Here is a 26063-nt window from a genome sequence, read left to right as displayed (position 1 = left end):
ACAAGGATAAATAGAACATAGCCCAGATTTCAAAAGTTCACAGTCACCACACTCGCATGAACCATTTACACGCAAGCTATACGCTAATTACTACCTGAAAATTCCAAGTGTTTAAACGTTTCCACCTTGCTTTAGACCATCTGTCTTATATTTGACATATAACATGGATATCATCGGAGAAGGCAATGGCACCCCACTCCAGTACTCTCGCCTGGAAAATCCCATGGATGGAGGAGCCTGGTGGGCTACAGTCCATGCGGCTGCAAAGAGTCAGACACAACTGAGCGACTTCACTTTCACTTTTCACTTTCATGCATTGGCGAAGGAAATGGCAACCCACTCCAGTGTTCTTGCCTGGAGAATCCCAGAGATGGGGGAGCCTGGTGAGCTGCCATCTGTGGGGTCGCACAGAGTCGGACACGACTGAAGCGACTTAGCAGCAGCAGCAGCATGGATATCATATGGAAAAAAAACTGTAGCATTAAAATTTAAGGAAGCTGTGACTCTCCAAGTAATCTTTTAAAAAGTCTAAATAATAAAGTCTTCCTTCAAAATAAACACTAAAAATACACATCCTGCAACTAAGCAATTTTATGTTAGTGAACTGGCACAATGATATGAAACCATTTTATAATGAAACAACATGATTATCTACCTAATTCTCTATAAATATACTTTTATTATATGCTTATGAAGCAACCTTATCATGTGGTTACAAAAATTCATAAAAATATAAAAATAATGTAACATGAGGCACTGAAGAATACTCTAAACATTTAAAGTGACTTACAAAATAAAATACTGATCTTTACAAGTATACCTCATTATTTATATTTTTATTTTCAGAAAAAACTTATAAATAGTTCACTTAAGTATATTTCTCACTAATCACAATTCACTTTACACTTAATTAGCTTATGTCCAGAAACAGTCCTTTTTCTGTATGATTTAATTTTCTTAAAAAGCAAAACATTTAATTTCAGTAGAAAAAAATTTACATATGAAATTTAAAGAGGCAATAATTTCAGCAAAAATGGAAATCAACCACCATATCTTTTCTTGAGTTCTTCAACAGAGTTATCATTCAATCCTGATTTGTCTATGTGATTGAATAATACACGTGTAACTGAAAAAGAAAAAAATTTCATTTTAATCTCTATTTTTAAAAAGTAAAGCAAAAATTAAAAGGAATAATCAAGTCTGTTAAATACTTTTTACATTTTAAAGCAATCGTTAGGGTTATTTGTAAATTCTAATTCAGATATTTAAAGAACCAACCCGAGAACAGAAAATTATACAGCAACCCAATGATACTTCTTGCCAGAATATTTTGCTTTAGCAATAAACAATTTTCCCTATATCCTTAATGACATGAACTTTGCAGATTAAACATAATTCATTCTGTACTACCTTAAAGATTTTTGCCCCGTATAACAAGTATACTTTTATTTACTTAATATTCCAATTAACTGTTTTTCAAACTGAAATCATTTTATTTTAAAATAAAATTTTTTATCACTACTATAAATAGACAATTAGCAGTAATATCCACAAAAATCATGTTTGATGGGTAAGCTATATATTTTTTAAATATATAATAAAATATATAACAATTAAAAGTTAAAAATAAGATTTCCTTATGAGTCATAATAAAATCTTTATTTTTCATACAGGTGAACTGTCCACAGTTAACATTTTGGAAAACACTGCTATAGAGTTCATACTATATCCCTCAACATTAAAACTAGCTAACAGTTATTACTAATAACAATGACAATAAAAGACAACAATAGCTACTAATTATTGAATATTTAGTTACATGCTAGAAACTACTCTAAATGCTTCCATGTGTAACCTAGCAGAGAGTGGTGATCCAACCAAGACAGTACTGTTGGTAGGCCAGTTTGGAAGACCAACTCACATTCTTTGAGTACACTTCAAGTAACCACATCATAGTGACAAGAAATCCATTCAGTCAAGCACTCATGCTAAGGTTTTTATGTACTAAGCACTATTCTAATACCCTGAGACCCAGAGAACAAGGTAGATAAACATTCCTGCTGTCATGGAGCTTTCATTCTATTAGGGATAGAGAAATAATACACACTTAAAATACTGTCCACTATTGTAGTTCTGTCTTATGAAGAAAACAAAGCCAGGCAAGATGACAGACAGTGAGGAGGAAGGGGAGGCGGGCAGTTATTTTGAGCAGGCCTGTGAGGAAAGGTGACTCTGAGGCAGTGCCTATTAGGTGGAAACTGAATGAAATGAAGAAGAGGCAGGGAAGGATAGTCCTGGCTGAGAGAAACAGCAAACACAAAGACCCTGAGGCTACAAGAAGCCTGGCAACTTGGTACATTAAAAAACACAGTCAGTGAGGTAGGCAGAATGACTTTAAACAGTGATAGAAAATGAAGTCAGAATAGTAATAACAAACTAATACCTTGAGGGAATTTCAGGGACTATTTCTGATTAACTAAAGATTAAGCAGAGAATTCTTTTGGTTTAAGTTTATTAAGAATCTCTCTAAACTAGGTCCACTTCCTTAAATACAACATAAAGAGTATTTTCTTCAGTGATTCAGACTCAACGTCACTGCTACAAACATAAAGAAGAGACAGAAAAGGAGCTCAAATGTGTTTAGTCCAGGAGGTGCATTCTAATGATTTTTCTCTTTCTAAAACTAGACTATAGCTTAAAACTCTTGAGTACCATTGACCCTTGAACAACATGAGTTTGAACTGCACAGATCCACTTACAGATGGATATTTTTCAGTAGAAATACTATAGTACTACATGATCCAGAGTTGACTGAATCTGGATGAAGAATCTCAGATGCTGTGGACTGACTGTAAAATTGTATGCAGATTTTCAACTGCGTGGAGGGATCGTTCCCCTAACCCCCACACTGTTCAAGGGACAACTGTAATTGAAGTGTCTCTATAGTTTGATTTTACTTAAATTAGGGTTTCCCAAAACTGACACTATATGCCAAAGACTGAGATGTAGAAATAAATAAGGGATATAATTCTTCAAGTTCATCACCTGCCTCTCTTTACCCTCTAACTCTACAATTCAGCCACACTGCACTCCTTTTAATTTTCTGAGTTCAATTTGCCCTCTCCTGCCTCAAAACCTCTACACATCCTCACTCCCTTCATCTGACTCCAGTAGTTTTTTGAGAATTCAGCTTAAATCAAACAAACTCAAAGATATTAGCCAAAAAAAATGGTTGCGACCACCTATGTACCCACACCCCACTGCATGCTCCTATGGCAGGGACCCTGTACATGTTCCACCATGCCAGAAGCTCAACCATTACACTGATACTATATTTTCAAGTAGAAGAGTTCAGACCACCTTGGTTTAAATCCTGGGTCTGGCTTCCTAGCTGTGGAACCTCAATCAAGTTCCTTACCTATATATGCCTCAGTTTCCCCTTTTGTAAGAGCAAAATGATAATCATACCTACACTGACTGAAAAATTTTACCTAATTTAACTGTAACTCAATTTAATTAAACTGCAATTAAATTGCACACACTTTGTACATAACTGACATTCAATAAATATTTTCTATCATTTGTTAAATAAAGGAACACACAAGAATAAAGAGTAAAGGAAAAGCTTTTTCTATAGAACTCACTTTTCTTCTCAGATTCTGACATAAACATCACTGCCATATCAAACCTTCTTAGTTCAGAAAGTCTTTGTAAGATTTCAAAGATGAGTGATGGCTTTTCTTTCCTGAAGTCCAAATAAAAAGCAAATGATCAATTAAAAGCAGCTCATTTAGTTCTGCTTACTAAAATAATATTTCTAATTATATATAAATAAAGTCTTCATTTATCTTTTGTTCCTGCACACTGTCTATATTTTAAGTGTCCAAATGAAGAGCTTATCAAGTCAACTGAAGAAACTAATATTCTTAAATGTGAGGCATAGAAGAGACATTATTAATCTGCTATAATACTTGTCACTTCTATACTCCACCTTTCTCTAAAAAAATCTGTAAGTCCTTTTTTCTCCTAATCATTTCCCTTTTCATGTTTATACTTGTATTTCTTTACACTACTGCAACAGTAAACTTTACAATATAGCTAATTCTGCAAAATAAAAGGTAGCAGTATGATACCAAAAAGGATGAATTTTCCAAATAACTAAAAGTAGCTGAGCATTACAGTAGGAAAGTATAACTAAATTTACTTACTCAATGTAAAAGTCATGCAGAATTTTAATGATTTGGTTGAATACATCTGGATCTAGATTTTTCTGAAACAACTTGGGATACAAGGATGGTTCAATTTGCTTGGGAAAAATAATAAGGAGTTAGAAAATTATGGCAATATTCCCAATCACAAATTATTTATATAATAATTGCTTAGATCAACATAGTAAAGAATAACTCCTATGCATAAGTATTTAATGAATAATAATGGGGAATCACATTGAAATGTAACTATGACAGAAAGTTAGAGGGACTGTAAGATATTTACTCTGCTCAATTCACAGAAAAATCTCATGGAGAGACATATATCACCCAAGAGGAATAGGAAACAAGAGAGCTCAAGGAGCAATAAAAAGAGAGTTTAAAAAATAGATCTACATGAGATAATATATTTTGAAATATGACATACCAATTATAAGAAATTATTACAGTAATTACACTTGAAAAAGTGCTAAAAAATCCATTATTTGGTGAATTTCATATGATTTGACTCTTCCGTGAGCAAATAAAAGTTCATTTTCAGGAGAATGATTACCTAAATATTGTAAGCATAGTTTAGCACACAGAAGGCACTCACTGTATTTTAGCTTCTTTCCTCATCTTAAAGAATGGAGAATTAAGTTTAAGTCCTGATGTATGAAATTAGATTGTTTCTGTTACAAAACAAAATTTAACACAGAACCTATTTCCAAAGGTTCCCTGGTTGCAAATACTTAAAATGGCCTGATCAGGATGACGTATGTGCCTGATCAGGATGATGTATTTATTAGGCAAGGGGTAAGAGCATTTTCTACAATCACACTGTATAAGAGACGTGAAAGTGAAAGTCACTCAGAATGCTGGAGTGGGTAGCCTTTCCCTTCTCCAGGGGATCTTCCCAACCCAGGGATCGAACCAAGGTCTCCCACATTGCAGGCAGATTCTTTACCAGCTGAGCCACCAGGAAAGCCCAAGAATACTGGAGTGGGTAGCCTATCCCTTCTCCAACGGATCTTCCCGACCCAGGAATCAAACCGGGTTTCCTGCAATGCAGGCAGATTCTTTACCAACTGAGCTATCAGGGAAGCGCAGAATCATACTGTTTACAAAGCAAATACAACCCTATTATTATATGGCAACAAAAGAAGTTCTTTGACCTCTAACTTACAAGAGAACTACTAGCTTCCTACCTCTTACCTTCAAGTACTGATACAACATATCTGGAGAACTTTTCAGTTGTCTGAAATCAGATTCAAGCTGAAATGAGTTTGCAGGAACTGGAGGAAGAACAGTCCTGATAAACTGAGCAGGTGCTTTGTCTACCTCTGTAGGAATCTTCTCACTCAAAGACTGACATACATCCTTTTTCAAATTGACATGAGAGCTGAAATATTTCAGAGGTATCAAATAATCAGAAAAGAAACACAAACAGTCAAAGTTTATATACAGAAACATCAATAGAGATTCTAAAATCTCTGACTTTATTAATAGTGTGTTATCTATTTATATTCTACCAGTAGTAAATTCTTTCAGCTGATAATATATATATAATTTTGGCAAGACATTATACTTCTACAAACTTTTGTGTGCTGACTATGTACTGCCTATTCTCTTTAGCTGGGCTAACAGCCTTGCCACCTTTTGACAAACTATTTCCATACACTGCATTAGTAGTAACAGTGTTAGTGCTCAGTCGTGTCTGACTCTTTGCAAACCCATGGACTGTATTCCACCAGGCTCCTCTGGCCATGGAATTCTCCAGACAAGAAGACCGGAGTGAGTTGCCATTCCCTTTTCCAGGGGATCTTCCCAACCCAGGGATCGAACCTGGGTCTCCCACATTGCAGATAGATTCTTTTCCGTCTGAGCCACCAGGGAAACCCATACTGCATTATTATATCACATATACTCACAACTCAAGCTTTCACTCTGAACTATCTGAATTATCACAGTTTCAAGAAAGATTTCAAAAAGAAATGCTTCCTCCTTTAAAAAAAAGTCTGCCTACTTAAAAGTTTTCCTACAATCTATACTATCACTCTAAATAGAACTACTAGAATTCAAAGTTTAAAAAAAATGTTTTTAATAGGACTGTTGAGTAGCAATGCAAGAATATATAATAAAATTTCAATACCCCAAAGTAAACTATTAATCTATGTCTTTTATATTCTCATGATTTAAAAAATACATGACTTTTTAAAAAATTCTGAACAAAATTTAAAGAGCCTAAAAATAATCATAAATATCAAAGGCTAGAATAATGACAATGCCTAAATTCTACATTGTTTATGAAGCTTCCCTTCAAAAAATTAAAAATTTTTGCTGAATTACCAAGTGAAACATATTTACTTAAGTTCTAGAAAAGAAAATAGATGAAATCAATTTGTTCAAGGTACTGTTATTATTTCTAAATTCCTCACTATGGTAAAGGAATAACGATAATTCGTTCAGCAAAACCTCTCTTACATTTAAGTAAAAAGAATAAAAAAGAACAGAATCTAAAGTTGGGTAGTTCAAAAGGTTATGAGGAAGAATACAACCAGAAGTCTTATCAGTACTGTCAATTTTCCAGTGGAATTATTACCATTCAGATGATTATCAAATAAGAGTATTTCTACTCACTGAAGAGCTGAAGTATCACTAATTTCTTCTATTTTCAATACTTTGGCTTTTGGGACATCACTTGTGGGCAAAAGGTCATCTTGGCTCGTGTTCTTATTTGTCATGCCTGTGGTCGCTGTTACACTCGCCAGGGTAACTGGATTACACTCTGCAGCAGCCACAGTAGCAGTGCTATCCCGCACATCAACAGTCTGTATCAAATTACCAGTTTCTTCAATAATAACCTTCTTGAGTGGCTTCTAAAACAATAAAATCAATTCTTTACATCAATATACAAAGGTTTCTTATTTTAGGGTCACAAATTAAAAGGTTACAATGTTCTTTCAGCCAATATTCCAGCTGTAAGTAAATTCAATCTGGAGTCATACCCTCTGAGAATGCAAAGAACAAAAAGCGTCACGGCACCTACCATATGCATGTCTAAATGGGGGAAAGACGGTGCATGTAGAAATAATTAGAAGGCACTATAAAAGGTGAAGGTACAGGGTGCCCAAAGAACAGAGGAAGGAAGATAAAAATTGACATCAGGGAGCTTCACAGAAAAAGCACATAGGACTGGCAGTGTGACAGGGTACAGTGTGGCCAGTGGGAAGGTGAGGCGTCCACCACGGCTGGTGCAAGGGGAGGAGAGGTGAGACAAAGCTGCAAAGGCTGCTTAAAGACAGCTTACAAAGGGATTTGTGTACCATCTCAAGGAGTCTTCAGTTTATCCCAGAGGCAACAAAACCAAGAAAAAATACGGCCAAATGACATCAGTACTGTACGCTAGCTAAGCAGAACAAGGTCAGGCAATAAACAGCATTCTGGATGAAAGAGACCAATATTTAAACCTAACTGCATCTTCTTCATATGTAGCAGCTGGATAAAACCAGCCCAGGATTAAAGATTTGTCAAATAATATTCACAAAGTTGGTAAGTACTTGACCATAATAATGGTTTTTAATTTATTAAAATAAATAGCATTCACTATTTATTTTAATCATAACAGATGTTAAACATTTTCAATTTCTTTCTCAGCTTACACGTAATACTTTAATTTTTAAAATAAGACTTTCTTCAGTATATTGTTTTCATCCCAACTATACAACTGAATTTTAAATTAAAAAGTTGAAATATAAAAACCTTTTATACTAAACTCAGTGTTAAAACCAGACATTACACTAGCATAACTAAGAAACGACCTAATGGTAACAACTGAGTGTTACTGGATGAATATACATAAATAAAGAAGCTATTATAAATTTGTTAACAGAATCCTGTTAGCAGTTCTAGCAGTTCTAAAGGAGAGTCATGTTAATCTAAGGCCTCTGCTTTGCTGAGAACTATCAAAACCAGTAAGCTTTCTATCAAAATATTGACCAAGAATGGACATGTTAATGTTAAAAAATAGTGTTAAAGACAGACTATAAAAAAAGAGACTACAACTACTGAATTATATTGATGCAGTCCCATTTAAAACCAAACCCTGGGGACTTCCCTGGCAGTCCAGTGGTTAAGACCGTGCACTTCCACTGCAGGGGACACAGGTTCAATCCCTGGTCAGGGAACTAACATCCTGCATGTCACACCATGAGGCAAAAAACAAAACCTAAATCCTGTCAATGACAATGTGTAAATTGACCCAAGTTAATAAATTTCCTAACAGATGATCTGTTTAAGGGTAGACCACTGGCTCCTGAGAGCTGCTCAATGTTACTGATGATGGCTGGGAGGGATGAGGGGATAACAGTATACTGGTAAAAGGAGAAAAACATAAAAGATACCACTATAGCTGAAAGATATAAGAAAACATAAAAGCATAAATTCTTTTTTTCTGGCCACACCTCACAGCCTGTGGGATCTCAGTGCCCCAACCAGGGACTGAGCCCCGGCGGCTGACAATGAAAACAGAGTCCTAACCACTGGACCACCAGGGAATTCCCGAATTCATCTCTTTTTAAATTAAAATTTAGAAACATAACATTTTCTTTAGCTTATGACCATTCTTTAGCTTTATGACCATTTCAAGAAAAAGAAAACAGAAATGAAAATAAACAGAAAGAGAAGAAAGACCAAGTAGAAAGGTGAAATTTTCATATGGAAAAACAGGAAAATGAAAATAGAATAATAGAAAATAAATTAGTGGAAACTAACTTACTTCCTATCTAGGAACTCCAGGCCCAGCAGGTCTAGATTACTGCTCACCTACAGTCTCTCTAGAGAAGACATGCCAAAAGTAGTCAAACGTGCAGCCCTCAAGCACAGAACTCCGTGGTTGAGCCTCTCGCTTGAATAAAGTAACCCCTTTCCTGACCACTTTCCTCAGTGTTCAGGTGGCCTCACACAAAGGCACACAAAGGACTGAAAAGGAAATTAACATTTCTTTCACCTGAAACTGCCTTAGCATTCCTGGACATCATCTTCTTTGATCTCAACTAACCTATGAGTAATTTTCAGCTTAAGCAGAAAAAGTCACATAGGTATCATACTTGCCTAAGATTTTAAAGCTTATGAAGTGGTCTGCCTGCCTAAGTTGCTTCAGTTGTATCCGACTCTGCAACCCTATGAACTATAGCCTGCCAGGCTCCTCTGTCCATGGGATTCTCCAGGCAAGAATACTGGAGTGGGTTGCATTTCCTTTTCCAAGGGATCTTCCTGATCCAGGAATCGAACCTGTGTCTCCTGAACTGGCAAAAGGGTTTTTTTGTTTTTGTTTTTACCACTAGTGCCACCTAGGAAGCCTTTATCAGGTGGGACTCAAATCAAACCAAAAGCATCATACCAAACTGCCATACTATTTTTAAAATAATCCCCAGATTTTAAAACAGAGACCTATTACAAAAATAAAGAGCAAATTTTCCCCTTCCTACTAAGATAATGATTTTGCTTGTGTTGGATCAGTTACAAAATGGTTAACCCCAGATCTCTCAATTCATGGAGGTGTTCTGTTTTGAGATTCAGCCACAAAACATTAAAATTCATGTTGCATTTTCACAATTACTAACATAATTGATTTACAACCTGAGGGAGGACAGAACTCAACAGATTTATAAAAGCTGTTTAGGATACACTGGCCACAGAACATTCTTCCATACAGATATTTGACTTACCACGTGGCAGTGTTTTTATAATTATGGACAAGCAAAGTGTGACAAAGGCTTATTTTTTTAAAAGTTTGGAATTAATTTTTGTGACAAAATTTTACAGAAATGTAAAAGTATAAATCACATTGAACATTTAATCACCTTTACTGTAAAAAACAGAATAATAGGTAATAAATACGATGTGTGACAATGAATGTAATGTATAAAAGCAACTAGATTTATGCCTGGCACATGAAATATTATCTCAGAAAATTCAGGAATGAAGTCAAAATAAGAACCCAGGAAATGTATTAAAGAATTCCTCTGTTCGTTACTTGAAATAAGAACTTGGCAAAACACTTTCTTTGCCTCGCCTTCTTCCTTAGTAAAAGGAGGATAAAAATATCTGCCCTGACTTCATTGTAAAATCAGCATTTCTTTCAAAGCATCATCCATGCATTAACAGTTACTTCCAAGGGGCAGGGAGGGAATCATGATCAGTGAAGAGCACACAGGGAAGTTTCTGGAGGCTGATACATTTCAATTTTTTGACCCAGTTGGTGGTTTCATAGATGTTCACTTTATCCTTTAAATTTTAATTTGTCCTGGGTACTTTTTTATATGTATTTTATCTTTCATAATTTCCATATATGATACTAAGAAAACATCAGAAATTACCAGGCAAATTTATATGTATATATATAAATTCATATACACATATACATGAATTCCCAGGTGGCGCTAGTGGCAAAGAACCCGCCTGCCAACGCGGGAGACATAAGAGATGCATGTTCAATCCCTGAGTCAGGAAGATCCCCTGGAGAAGGAAATGGCAACCCACTCCAGTATTCTTGCCTGGAAAATCCCATGGACAGAGGAGCCTGGCATGCTACAGTCCATAGGGTCACAAAGAGTCAGACACGACTGAGAGACTAACACGTGTATATATCTATAATAATACATGCCTTAAATGATTCAATTTTAAAAGTCCAACACAAGACAAATCACTGAATTTTACCATCTACTCTTTCCGTTCCAGTACTGCAGGAAAAGCTGTTTTTGTTAGACTTAATAAAAAACAGTATGGTATACTAAAAACAACATGCAGCACATATTCTTAAGAATAATTCTGCCTATACAGGTATACCTTAGAGATACTGCAGGTTCAGTTACAACTATCACGTAAAGTGAATATTGCAATAAAGCAAGTCACCTAAAGCTTTTGGTTTCTTAATGCATAATACAAGTTATGTTTACACTATACCATACTCTTTTAAGTGTGAAATAGCAGCATGTCTTTAAAAAAACAATGTATATAACTTAAAATTTTTTTATTGCAAAACAATGCTAACCATCATCTGAGCCTTCATCCTTATAATCTTTTTGTAATAGTAACAAAGATCACTGATCACAGAGCACCGTAACAAATATAATATTAACAAAAAAGTTTGAGATATTGAGAGAATTACCAAAATGTGACACAAAGACAGAAAGTAAAGAAAATACTATTGGGAAAATGGTGCCAACAGACTTGCACAGCAGAGGGTTGCCACAAATCTTCAATCTGTAAAAAGTGCAGTATCTGCAAAGTGCAATAAAATGAGGTATGCCTGTACTAGATTTTTGCCAAAGTGTTCATTTTAGGTCTAACCCCACAGAAGTTGCAAGACTATACTGTAATAAAATCCCAATCTCAAATAAGAACAGTAAAAGAAATAAAAGCCATTTAATTACAAAACGCACAACTGCTTCAAATTTCTTTTTAATCAGAAAATATGAAGAAATATTTAGTGTTAAATTAAAGGACACTTTAAAAAGTTATGACAGAACTTAAAACAGTTCCATTTCCTCCAATTTTCTTATGCCAATATTCCTAAGAAGTATTTTTTTAAGATTCTAAAACTGGTTCTAGGAAGAGATCTCAACATATCTTTTAAGAGACCTACTAATTCAACAGCTTGTTTCAACTCAGTTTATTATAGCAGTGATATTTAAATAGCAAGGAGAAAAATTCAGGTTTACTTACAGTTGATCCAAGATGAGGCAGATTATCAATGGGTTTTATCACATTTTGCCTTTGAGTAGAATCAAGAAAGACATCATCCCAGTGTCCTTTCTCAATTAATTCCTTGAAAATAAATTTGTAATTATGACTATCAAAATATTCTCAAGTTAATCACACAACAAATAAAAGCATTTATGCTTCAGAAGATAGGACCATATTTTGGTGGAAAGAAGAACGCTTACCTTTTTAATTTTGGAAAGTTCAGTTACTGCCTGTTTATTTCCAGGCTCCAAAAGTAAAACAGTTTCAAAATCTAAAACAAATTTTTAAGAAACATAATAAATTAGTGCAAACACCTTACGGAGTTCAAGAAATCATATATTTAGTTAATAACCACATACCTACATCTCAAGAAGCTTTACTCGGGATGCTAGGAAACTGGTGAGCAATAATAAGAACTAACGCTTATTGAGTGCTTTTCTCTTTGCTTTATATCAATTCTCAGGTAAGCCTTCACTACAATTTCACTTCATAATGACACAACTGAGGCCTGAGGGCTGGAGGTCATCTGCTTATCAAAGCTCACACTGATAACAAATGATGGGGTAACTCACCAAATGTAAGAGAGAATCTAAGAGAATTCCAGATCATGGAATATTATTCAGACTTAAAAAGGAATCCAATTCTGATATATGCTACAATATGGATGAGTCTTGGAGACACACTAAGTGAAGTAAGCCAGATATAAAAGGATAACTATTTTATGATTCTTTACTCATATGAGGTACCTGGAACAGTCAAATTCAGAGACAGAAAATAGAATGCTGGCGAAGGGGCAATAGAGAATTACTGTCAAATGACAAAGTATTCAAAATGGAATGATGAAAACGTTCTGGAGACGTACAATGGTGATGGTTGCACAAAAGGTGAATGTACTCAATGCATTGAATTGTACACTTAAAAATGGCTTAAACACTAAATTCTATGTTATGTATATTTTACCATAATAAAAAAAAAAAATGCATGGGCTACAGTTGAAGCCAGACTTTAAAGGGCCAGATTTAAATGAACATGTCACAAAACAAAGGCTGAAAATCAACTATGTAACTACTGATGCATCAGTAAGTTAGAAAACTGGCAAATTAAGCCAAAAGACCGCTGAAGGAAGGAAATAAAGAGCAGAAATAAATAAAACAGAAAATATACACAAGAGAAATAAGCTGGTTCTTCAAAATGACTAAGAATAAATACTAAAAAGACAGATTGTGAAAAAAAATAATCAGCAGCAAGCAAGGAAAAAAGGCATCATTACAGATCTCAAATTATCCTCTATCTCCTGATTGTTGATTCCTTTTCTTTTCATTCTTGCCTTTTTCCTGCTTTTTTCCTTCTCACCTATAATTCAAAATTTTCATTAATTTTGATTGACAATTGGCCAGACTGTACTGCTATTAGAAGATAACCAGGCCCACTATAGAAGCTCAATTTCTCCAAACTTGCAAACCTAAACTGTGAAAGAAAATGTACTTCTCCAAGTTCTGTATCCTCAAACTGTGGAAAGGCTACAAAAATGTCTGCTACTATAACTTGAGAGTGTCAACAGGGAGAGAGAGAGCCAGTTGTTATAAAAATAGTCTTACCTTGTTTGGCCTCACTTAGCTTTCCCAAAAATGTTCTTGCAGTTCCTCTTCTGGCAAAAGCTTTAGAATATGAGCCATCTAACAAGACAGCTTGTGTGCAGTCTTTTTCAGCCTCTTCATACCTATTAAACATGATATAAATACTAAGGAGAAAATGTAGCTTATAAAAAACTTAATGTAAACTGAGTTTCTAATATAAAAAAATATACATATAGTTTCAATTACCAATTCCCAAATCTCTGTTTAAGGCAGAAGACTAATTTCTAAATTTTTTATTCTCACCAAATTTTGGAATCCTCTGGTTGAGGAGGGAGAAGGTAACAGATTAAGTGAAGTCAGAAATTAGTCTGGTGGAAGGATGGAATTAATGATGGTAAAATATGAATAAAGCAGACAAAACACCACAGCAAACCTCCCCTCCAACTCTCAACATGTACAGTTACTACATTAGCAGTAACTGGCATCAGTTCTCCAAACTTCATTAAGATTTACCCATACTACACATCACCTAAGGAAAACAACACACACTTCGAATTCATTGTGTATGTGAAAGAATATCATCTAATACTTTTCATAAATTCTACTCAGCCATGCAATCAGCAATCAATTCAGTCTGACTAGGTACTGCTTCATAACAAAAAAGAAAAGCTAAAAAAAATAAAATAAAAATCTTGATATCCTCATATATTAAAATGACATTAATGAATTGTTATGAATTTACTTGGCAAAATAATAGTATTGTGATTATGTATGAAGCATCCTTAAAGGATGAAATATCATGTCAAGGATTTACTTTATAATAACTCAGGAGGGAAAAAAGTGGAACTAAATATGACAAAAAAGGTATGGCCTGTGAAAACTAAATGATTTGGTACAGAGTTTACTATGAAAAGTTTCATAAGAATTTTTTCTTAAAAAAAAAAAGAATCTTCTGTGATCACATTCTTCCCAAGACCTAAATGAATGCCATCCTACCTTCAAAATAAGACCTAATATGAACAAGATTAAACACCCCTGAATTCTTTTTTTTTTTTTTTTTCTGAATTCTTTAATTCACTTCCGAGCAAAAGATTATGTTTGTGTGTGTTCATGTCCATGCCCCAACCAGTTTATTCTCTACATGACTGATTACATCATTTTCCCATTCAAGATACTGCATGGTCTCCACACTTTTTAGGATGAAGTCGAGCTCCTCTGCAGAGCACAAAGCTGGGGGCTTGCTTGGCTCTCCAGCCTTATCTCTGCCAGTGCCCCTGCGTATCAGTCATCATATGAACCTCCTGCCCTTTCCAGAAGGTACCATGGCATTTTTGCTTCCTGTGTCTTTGAACCTGCACTGGGACACTAGACCTGTTTCTTCACCTCACTAATCATACCATCCCTTTACATCTTGGTTCCGTTCAAACTCCTGTTTGAAAAGTTGCTCTTTTCCCTGTTCCTCATCTAGTCTACGACAGATAGTACCTGACAGCACTCACTATTAGTAGAGAAAACTTCAGACATTAACTGTAAATCTAGAAGACACACTAAAGGGAATTTCCTGGTGGTCCAATGGCTAGGACTCAGCATTTTCATTGCTGAGGGTACAGGTGTGAACCATGGTCAGGGAACTAAGACTGCAAGCTGGGCAGTGCAGCCAAAAAAAATAAAGACATACTAGAAATATATGCAAGTAAGACTCACATAGGTCTTCTAAATTAAAAAAAACTTGCTATGATATACTTATGTGGTTATCAACCAAAGCAACAAAACACAATAAATTAGAGTCCTCATAAATGTAGATATAATCTCTAATCTATTACAAGGTATTATTCTTGGCATTAATCAAACCTAAAAATGTAGGCCTTATAATTTTTTAATCATGTGCAATTCCTGAATAGCAAAATTCAAAATTTCCCTAAGTTAGTAAGAAATGCAATGACTTTTACTCAGTCTAATCAAAACAATACATCTCTAGTGAGTCTGTTAGTTTCAATGAAATGAAATACAAATTAAAAATTTTCTTCTATGATAGCCTGTGATCCTTTAAGAGATCTGAAAATCTGGATGGGAAAAATACTACATCCTTACTACCATTAACTTTTAAATGACATGTAGCTTTCCTTTCAATTACAACTGCAGATAATAAACCACATTAGTAAAAACAGTACCTATGCCTTTGTCACCAATAAAAATCAGATATTTTAAGGAATCTCCACACTGTTCTCCATAGTGGCTGTACTAGTTTGCATTCCCACCAACAGTGTAAGAGGGTTCCCTTTTCTCCACACCCTCTCCAGCATTTATTATTTGTAGACTTTTGGATTGCAGCCATTCTGACTGGTGTGAAATGGTACCTCATAGTGGTTTTGAAAAACTGGAAATAGAACTGCCTTATGATCCAGCAATCCCACTGCTGGGCATACACACTGAGGAAACCAGAAGGGAAAGAGACACGTGTACCCCAATGTTCATCGCAGCACTGTTTATAATAGCCAGGACATGGAAGCAACCTAGATGTCCATCAGCAGATGAATGGATAAGAAAGCTGTGGTACATATACACAATGGAGTATTACTCAGCCATTAAAAAGAATACATTTGAATCAGTTCTAATGAGGTGGATGAAACTGGAGCCTATTATAGAGAGTGAAGTAAGCCAGAAGGAAAAACATAAATACAGTATACTAATGCATATATATGGAATTTAGAAAGATGGTAACAATAACCCGGTGTACGAGACAGCAAAAGAGACACTGATGTATAGAACAGTCTTATGGACTCTGTGGGAGAGGGAGAGGGTGGGAAGATTTGGGAGAATGGCATTGAAACATGTAAAATATCATGTAGGAAACGAGTTGCCAGTCCAGGTTCGATGCACGATGCTGGATGCTTGGGGCTGGTGCGCTGGGACGGCCCAGAGGGATGGTATGGGGAGGGAGGAGGGAGGAGGGGGAGGGAGGAGGGAGGAGGGTTCGGGATGGGGAACACATGTATACCTGTGATGGATTCATTTTGATATTTTGCAAAACTAATACAATTATGTAAAGTTTAAAAATAAAATTAGAAAAAAAAATAAAAATAATGTAGAAAGAGAAAAATAAAACAAAAAAAATCAGATATTTTCATATCACACCACATTTGTCACAGATATCTTTGAGTTAGCACAACTATTTCGGAAATAACGGGGTAATTTAACCTGATGTTTGTTTGCACGTGATCACAGTACCTGTTTGTAAATGCTCCTATGACACAGCTGGCCAACCAGCAGGCAACTCTGTCCCTACCAGTCACTTAGACACCAAAGAGTGAAGCCGTATGTATGGAGTGTGTTGCCATTTCTTCCTCCAGGAGATCTTCCTGACCCAGGGATCAAAGCCACGTCTCCTTTGTCTCCTCGCACTGGCAAATTCTTTACCATGAGCCACCATTACCACACTGGTAATGTAATCATCTGTGCTGCTTTCTGGGCATTCCCAGAAAGTAAGACACATTTACTGGTTGATCAATACGTAGAAGACGTGTCAATGAACATCCCCAAATTCTAGCGGCTTTATTCAAACTTTCACAATATCATGTCTTTAAAAATTTTTTAACTTTAACTTGCTTATATTTATTTTAGGTTTGGAAACTTTTGTTAAGTTTTTATTTTGTACTGGGGTACAGCCAATTAACAATGCTACAGTAGTTTCAGGCGAACAGCAACAGGACTCAGTCATACATACACATGTAACCCCTCTCCCCCAAACCCCGCTCCCATCCAGGCTGGCACCAACACTGAGGAAAGTTCCATGTGCTGTACAGTAGGTCTTTGTTGGTTATCCATTTTAAATATGGTAGTGTGTACATGACCTTCCCAAACTCCCTAACTACTGGGAGGGTAACAGGCAGGAAGGCCAGGGGTCTCCAAACCGAGGAAATAGCCTGCAAGTGTCAGACATTTTTCTCTCTCTTAAGTGGCAGGAGGAAACAAACTAGCGATATTTTTTCCTTCTGTATACAAATTTAAAAGGAGGTTTCTCTTCAAATACTGCCCTGCCATAATGACACCTGGCTTTACCTGAAGTTAACTATTCTCAAACCTACAGATAACCAATGCATTTTTCTTACGGAAATGTTTATCTTAAGCTATGCTAATATACTATGCATTTACCCCAAACTGTCTTCAAGTCGGTTCTGCCTCATGGCTCAGAACCTACTTGACAAACCAGTATGTTTTACTCAGATATTGTTCCCCTAATCTATGTAAATGAAACTACTTGTATGGTGATCTGCCCTTCTTCAAGATTCAAGTTAATCATTTTATGGCCCAGGATGAACCATTTGGTGCCAAGATTATCCCAAAATACATCTTATGGGTGAGGGGCCTGGTGCCATTCTGAGTTTTAAAACATTCCTTTCTTTCATTAACAGACTGCTAGTGACTATATAACATCCAGCTGAAGACTAGCAGAGGGGTACTCCTTCTGCCCCCTTCTGATTCCTATGTCAGAAGCTTTCTCTATCTCCTTTATACTTTAATAAAACTTTATTACACAAAAGCTCTGAGCGATCAAGCCTCATCTCTGGCCCCAGATTGAATTCTTCTCCTCTGGGGGCCGGGGCCAAGAATCTCGTTGTCTTTGTGTGATTCAACAGCAACCTTTCACTATCCCCTCCCCCTGGCAACAACAGATTCATTTTCTAAATCTGTAAGTCTCTCTCTGTTTTGTAAATAAGTTCATTTGTATAATTTCTTTTTAGATTCCACATATAAGGGATGTTATTATTATATTTCTCCTTCTCTATCTGACTTACTTCACTCAGTATGACCCTCTCTATAACTTGCCTGTATTTTAAACGCAGTTTCTCATTTTGTATTGTGTTTAATTTCTTTTTAATAATTTTATTTATTTATTTATATCTGTGCTGAGTCTCCATTGCTGTGAGGCTTTTCTCTAGTTGCGGTGAACGGGGGTTACTCTTTAGTTGCAATGAGCTGGCTTCTCATTGCGGTGGCTTCTCTTGTTGCTGAACACAGGTTCTAGGGAGCAAATGGGCTTCAGTAGTTGCGGCTCCCAGGCTCGAGAGCACAGGCTCAACAGTTGTGGCAACGGGCTTAGTTGCTCTGCAGCATGTGGCATCTTTTCGGATCAAGGAGTGAACCTGTGTCTCCTGCATTGGCAGGCGGATTCTTTACTACTGAGCCACCAGGGAAGCCTCTGTAGCGTGTTAATCTTTAAAAGTATACATACCATTATATCACAAATTTTGATGAAGCACAAGCTGGAATCAAGATTGCAGGGAGAAGTATCAATAACCTCAGATATGCAGATGACACTACTCTTATGGCAGAAAGCGATGAGGAACTAAAGAGCCTCTTGATGAAGGTGAAATAGGAGAGTAAAAAGGCTGGCTTAAAGCTCAACATTCAAAAAACAAAGATCATGGCATCCGGTCCCATCATGTCATGGCAAACAGATGGGGAAACAATGGAAACAGTGACAGACTTATTTTCTTGGGCTCCAAAATCACTGCAGATGGTGACTGCAGCCATGAAATTAAAAGACACTTGCTCCTTGGAAGAATAGCTATGACCAACCTAGACAGCATAATAAAAAGCTGAGACATTACTTTGCCAACAAAGGTCCATCTAGTCAAAGCTATCTTTTTTCCGGTAGTCATGTATGGATGTAAGAGTTGGGTCCAACTCTCACATAAACAGGGCTGAACCCTGAAGAATTGATGCTTCTGAACTGTGATATTGGAGAAGACTCTTGAGAGTCCCTTGGACTGCAAGGAGATCAAACCAGTCAATCCTAAAGGAAATTGGTGGTGGTTTAGTCACTAAGTTGTGTCCGACTCTTGTGACCCCATGGACTGTAGCCTGTCAGGCTCCTCTATCCATGGGATTCTCCAGGTAAGAATTCTGGAGTGGTTGCCATTTCCTTTTCCAGGGAATCTTCTCGACCCAGGAATCGAACCCTGCTCTCCTGCATTGCAGGTAGATTCTTCACTGACTGAGCTATGAGGGAAGCTCTTAAAGGAAATTAGTCCTGAATATTCATTGAAAGGACTGATGCTGAAGCTGAAGCTCTAATACTCTGGCCACCTCATGCAAAGAACTGACTCAGTGGAAAAGACCCGATGCTAGGAAAGACTGAAGGCAGGAGAAGGGGACGACAGAGGATAAGATGGTTGAATGGCATCACCAACTCAATGGAAATGAGTCTGAGCAAGCTCCGTGAGTTGGTGAAGCCTGGCGTGCTACAGTCCATGGGGTGACAAAGAGTCGGACACGACTGAGTGACTGAACTAACGTCACAAATCTTAATATTTTTAAAACTCTATTTCAATATAGTTGGTTTCCTTTGTAATCCTAAATGTATAACTACACACTTAAATATTATCTTGAGAAAAGTGCACCATGCAGCCAAAGCGGTCTGTGGCACCAGTAAGTTTAGAATCTCTACTTATAATATTTATAGGAATTTTTAATTCTATAACTAGTGTGTAGTATTGGAGAAGGCAATGGCACCCCACTCCAGTACTCTTGCCTGGAAAATCCCATGGATGGAGGAGCCTGGTAGGCTGCAGTCCATGGGGTCGCGAAAAGTTGGACACGACTGAGCGACTTCCCTTTCACTTTTCACTTTCATGCATTGGAGAAGGAAATGGCAACCCACTCTGGTGTTCTTGCCTGGAGAATCCCAGGGACGGGGGAGCCTGCTGGGCTGCCGTCTATGGGGTCGCACAGAATCGGACATGACTGAGGTGACTTAGCAGCAGCAGCAGTGTGTAGTATTACAACAAAGACGTAGTTTCTATCATCAGATATAGTATTCTGCTGATTGTCCAACATGGAGCCCTTGAGTGCATCCAGAAATATGTGGTTAGTATCACAGGACCAAGTTTTAGTTCTGTATGTAATCAATCAGCAGTTTCAACGACAGCAATTCTCTTTTGTTATATATGCATATGCTTCCAGATAAGATTCTGCCCCAAGGGTTCTGAGATTAAAAATAATTTTTAAATCACTAATTCAGAATAGCATAAAGCAATTAAAGAAGTGTTAAACTGTGTAATGCCAGACCAAAACTGGGTAAGTACTTTAGAGCTAGTGGCAGGGTGGTAAAGAATCCGTCTGCTAAATACAAGAGATGCAGGTTCGATCCCTGGGTCAGAAAGTTCCCTGGAGAAGAAATGGCAACTCACTCTAGGATTCTTGCCTGGAAAATCCTGTGGACAGAGGAGCCTGGCGAGCTACAGTCCATGGGGTCGCAAAGAGTCAGACATGACTAAGCAACTAACAACAACATTTACTAAATATGTACTATGACACACACACCCTCTCTCACTTAATGTTTAAGAGTGAGTTTTAATTTAATTATTTAGATAATATACCATTTTACAGTAAATTTCATTTTCATCCTGCTAAGAATTAAAGGTAATCAAAACTTACTTCTGAATCTTCAGATAGGCCATTGCTCTGTTAGCTGGAAGAAGGGCATTAGCGCCATCTGCTGCTATCCCTCGAGTATAGCATTCGATTGCTCTTTCATATTTCCCCTCTTTGAAAAATGCATTTCCCTATCATTTCAGAAAGAAGTATGGAGAAGAATTAAAAAAAAAAAATTAGTTGAATTCAAATTTTTAGCAACACTGCTAGTATACCAATCATTATTATATCAGTAATTAAACCTTTTTAATTGCTAAAAACCCATGAGATGTTTTAGAATCTGTTAGTTTGGGTTGTTTTTTTTAATGGTGTTCTTCTCATTTCAGTACCAAAAAAAAGTATGCTACTATATTATCTTGCAGCACTAACCATTATTTTACCAATTAAAGATTAGATGAAGTTTAAATGAAAAACACATTTTAATAAATACAGGACCAAATACTGTACTCTTTAATTATATCAGAATCTGTGCAGGGAATTCCCTGTGGTCCAGTTGTTAGGACTCCACACTCTCACTGCTGAGGGCACTGGTTTGATCCCTGGTTGGGGAATTAAGATCTCCCAAGCTGCGAGGCACAATCAAAAAAAAATAGAATCTGTACAAAAGAATTTCATAATCCAAATGATTTGTGTGAAAGAACAGAGTACCAGACTGTACAGCTCACTATTCAGTAACATTAATATGCCTAAACAGAGAATAAATCGAATTGTATTGGAAGGTGTACTAGATTTCATTTTAACATTTATTTATAATCAGAGTCAGACATATCACAATCAATAATCATTCCATAAATTTTTATTAGGAATCCTCTATAGGTCCATGAAAGCCTATAGTATGTTAAATTAAGTCTAAAGAAATTTTGATCAGAAATAGTTCACTGTGTGACATTCCTGGCAGTCCAGCGGTTAAGACGCCATACTTTCATTGCTGGGGGCGTGGGTTCAATCCCTGGTCAGAGAATTAAAATTTTATGTGCCCCATGGTGAGGCCAAAAAGGGGAGAAAAAATAGTTCAGTGTGATTTAATGAATAAGAATCAGTTTTATTTCTTTTTTTACTAATTTTATTATTTATTTCTGGCTGTGCTGGGTCTTCATTGCTGCTCGTGGACTTTCTCTAGTTGCAATGAGTGGTGGGCTACTCTTCATTGCAGTGGTTGGGCTTCTCACTGCAGTGGCTTCTCTTCTTGAGGAGCACGGGCTCTAGAACACACAGGCTTTAGTAGCTGAGGTTCCTGGGCTCTAGAGCACAGGCTCAGTCGTTGTGGTACTGGGCTTGGTTGCCGCATGGCATGTGGGATCTTCTAAGACTAGGGATCGAACGCATGTCTCCTATACTGGCAGGTGGATTCTTTACCACTGAGCCACCAAGGAAGCACTGTAATTTATTTCTATGTTAATTTATAACCATCTATATGTAAATATATGTCAAAATGCTCAAAAATAATTTGTTTCCTAAACTTATAATTTTTTTTATAATTATGTATTAAGTCATCAATTACTGTTTTAATTAGTAGGCTCCAGAAGTTTTAGTATATTTAGTTTTCAGTTTCTATTGAAGGAGTATTTTAATATAATATTAACAAAGACAGAACCTTAACTGATACACAAAAAACTAAGAGTAAACTCAGGAAAACATATTAATGTTAGAATCCTGGATTACCCGATCTTTTTCCGAGACAGCCTGTTGTTTATTCTGTTGCTCTTCAATTTGTTTTTTCTCTCCTTCATCTGACTTAACCATTGTATCAGTTTCCCCTGGATATGAGTCTTCTTTGGAAGTCAGAGCCTAGAAGACAGAGCAGTCAGCTTAAATAAAACAAATAATGGAAGACACATACATGTTTGACTTTAAAATAACAAACTATTCATATTAGAATTCCTGCCACACTTCAAATAATTAAAATATTTACTCCAATTCAAAATCTTTCTACTAACAAAATTAAAAAGCAAATAAATTTAATGTACATCTTATTCCAATTAAAGTAAGTAATATTCACTAAAGAGCTGTTCATTTATTTATTCAACAAAGATTCTTTTGAATTTCTACACTGTTCTAGGAACAATTTTTAAAAATAAAGAAGGTAATTGAGACCACATCACCAAATCTCTCAAATTTACTATTCATAGTCATTATCTGACCATCTAGGATAAAACACAAAAATATACAATACAGTTCACAATTAGAGTCAAGTTGATGGTATTTACCAAGAGATTTTATATGCAACATGTAATGGTAGTATTTAAAAGGCAGACTTTCCTCAATCACTGCTACTTTCAACAGACGGCAAAATAATTATGTGATGCAAAAGTAAAGTAAAAGGAATACATACTATTGACAGCAAATTTTACAGTTAAATAATATCTATTTTCTTACTTTTAAAAATTTAGTATTATTTTCCCTGTATAAACCATAAAGATGGAGCAACTTTAAAACTACAAAAATCAAAGAAATATGTGAAAGTTTAGCACAAAAACAAAGCACAAGCCAAATTAAAAAATTAGTGGGATAAAGAAAAATAATTCTGTCATCTGGATAAAATAAAGCAGCAGTGGTTCTAAATAAGACAGCTTTTTAAGGTAACAATTAAGAATCTTTAAATACCATTATACCACCTCTAGCTTACAATGTGTTTAGTTAAAAAAACTCTCTAGTACAAAGAATTAAAATTAGAAAAATGCCGGGAGCCAGCACAGGAATCCCCACCCATGACAAGGTCATGTGGGAGAGTTCTGGTGGGCAAGGTGAGCCAGAACTCGAGGGGTGCCCCTCTAGGTTTGCCTGAGTGTCTACCCCAAAACCTGAGCCTGTCTTGTTTTACTGCTTCATGACTTTCACCAACTCCTCTGACAGTCACGAGGGGCTATCCCCGACCACTTTTCTCTGTAAGAAAAGCAACTTAAAGTTCTAGTTAATAAGTCTCCACGGTATAACAAGGTGTGTTCCAATTGTAATTCCCTCAAAAAGCTTTCTAACCTGCCTAACAGATTTCCGGACTCTTACAGCTACGCACATGATTGTTTACGGCCTCCCAACCATATGAGGCACAAGGAGACTTAGTTATTCTAACAATGCAGAGCCTCTCGGGGAGTTAGAAATTGTTAAAATAGAATAGAGGAATTCTTTGTTGAGCTACTGCTTGCTGCCAAGTTTCCATATTTTTCACCCACTGTGTTCCTGGGAGTGTATCGATTAATATAGTTGATATATATATATATATATATATATATGTAGAAGCTTTAATGTTAACAATAACCTTAGACCCTTAAGCTAATAAATTCCTCCCTTAATTACCCCCACGACACTCTTGCCCTATAGGAATGCAACTCTTGTCTAGTGCTTCGGGGAGTGGTACTAAACTCTAAGAAAAATCACCTCTGGAGAAAATAAGTTTTTCTGGTTGACTAATTCTTATCAGAGAAAAATGTTAGCAGGTCTCCTGACCGGAAGATGATGTAAATCACCTAAAGCCTTTGTATCTGATAGTCTGCAGAAGAAAAGCCTGGTTTCGATAATGATTAAGGTCTGCTGACCTTGCATGACTTTGCATCCCCTATTATCTTCTATGTGCTACTTGGGGTATAAAAGCCCCTGCTGAAGATAAAGCTATGGACCCTGCTCACTAAGCTCAGTCTCCCCGTGTCATTCTTTCTCGTCTCCTTTTCTCTCCTTTTGTCTCTACTCTTTCTTCAGGCCAAAATAATTGGAGCGTGGGGGTCCGCTGAGACCACTTACTTGCCTGGGCATCTGAGACCCACTCGAGAAGGTGCCTAAGTGTGGGACCTTCCACGATTTGAAAGAGCACCTGCGGCCTCCGTGGTCAGTGCAAACCTGGTGTCACAGGTTATATTGATTTCTCACGTAAATCAATTATAATTAGGCCTCTGATTCTCTCCACTGACGCTATCCCTTTAAATCGCTGATGCCGTCATCCCGAGGGAATCCCTGGATCCAACCGGGGCTGGACCCCGGTAGAAAAATGTCTATATTACATAATACAAGTCTATAAAAAAACATTTACTTTGTCAAATAAAGGTAATAAGTAACACACTTAATTTAAATAACTGCAGTTTACCTGATTAATTTTCCTGAGTTCATTTGTAGCTTCAAAGTTATTTGGTTCCAGTTCTAATACTTTTTCATAATCTGAGTAAAACAGAAGATAACAGAATATTTAAAAGATATATGGTACCTACGGCTGATTCACGTTGAGGTTTGACAGAAAATAACAAAATTCTGTAAAGCAATTATCTTTCAATTAAAAATATAATTAAAAAAAAAAGATATATGGGACTTTCCTGGTGGTACAGTGGAGTAAGAATCTGCCTGCCGATGCAGGGGCCATGCGTTCCATCTCTGGTCCAGGAAGATTCCACATGTCTCAGAGCAACTAAGCCTGTGCACCACAACTATTGTACCCATGCTCTACAGCCCACAAGTCACAAGGACTGAGCTCGTGAGCCCCAACCACTGAAACCCACACACCCTAGAGCCTGGGCTCCACAACAAGAAAAGTCACAATGACGAGTCGCCCCGACGAGCCACAACTACAGAAAGCCTGCGCACAGCAACAAAGACTCAATGTAACCAACAACAATCAAAAAAAGATAGATGGTATTCAAAAACCTGTATAAAAGATCAGTCATTTGCTTACAGGGGACAGTTTAAATTAAGAGGAACTAAGAAATACTGACATTATTCCACTGGATTTCCTCCGTTCTCCCAGCACAGATAAAACCCTTAATCCTTGTGTCAGATCACCTCCTTCTTTGAGCCTCAGGAAGAACACTTGCTATCATAAGTTACATCTCATAAAACAAAGGAGCACAATCTTTCAGACATAAACTTCATTCCGATTTTCTGATTTATACTACACAAGCCTATTTTATGAAATAATAAAAGGATTAAAATTTTAAAATAAATAAAAATGTGTTAGGTTCATGCATTACCTCTAGCCTCACAAAAGCCAACAAGATATTTTAATCTGTCTCACATATAAGAAACTGAAAATCAGAGAAGATACATAACTTTCCCCTGGTAACAGAGTGAACTCATGGTTGAATGAGAATATGAACCAAAGTTTAATCAGTGGCAAATAACAAGGTCTTTTCCC

At 36.5% G+C, this 26063-nt stretch overlaps 1 protein-coding gene across 1 annotated transcript in view; it reads right to left on the bottom strand.

The window, feature by feature from the left end:
- Nucleotides 1–821: 821 nt before the first annotated feature.
- The window catches only part of RPAP3 (RNA polymerase II associated protein 3), a 38134-nt gene continuing 12892 nt past the window's right edge, over nucleotides 822–26063 (bottom strand). The window contains 11 exon segments of the mRNA NM_001101930.2: nucleotides 822–1126; nucleotides 3645–3745; nucleotides 4209–4306; nucleotides 5403–5589; nucleotides 6828–7066; nucleotides 11916–12017; nucleotides 12137–12207; nucleotides 13535–13656; nucleotides 20954–21081; nucleotides 22613–22738; nucleotides 25026–25096. Coding sequence (NP_001095400.2) covers nucleotides 1041–1126; nucleotides 3645–3745; nucleotides 4209–4306; nucleotides 5403–5589; nucleotides 6828–7066; nucleotides 11916–12017; nucleotides 12137–12207; nucleotides 13535–13656; nucleotides 20954–21081; nucleotides 22613–22738; nucleotides 25026–25096 — 1331 coding nt within the window. The 3' untranslated portion in view covers nucleotides 822–1040.

The sequence above is a fragment of the Bos taurus genome, chromosome 5 (assembly GCF_002263795.3).
Source record: "Bos taurus isolate L1 Dominette 01449 registration number 42190680 breed Hereford chromosome 5, ARS-UCD2.0, whole genome shotgun sequence".
Lineage (NCBI taxonomy): Eukaryota > Metazoa > Chordata > Mammalia > Artiodactyla > Bovidae > Bos > Bos taurus.
Note: the sequence above shows the minus strand (reverse complement) of the source record. Positions and strands in the feature narration are given on the sequence as shown.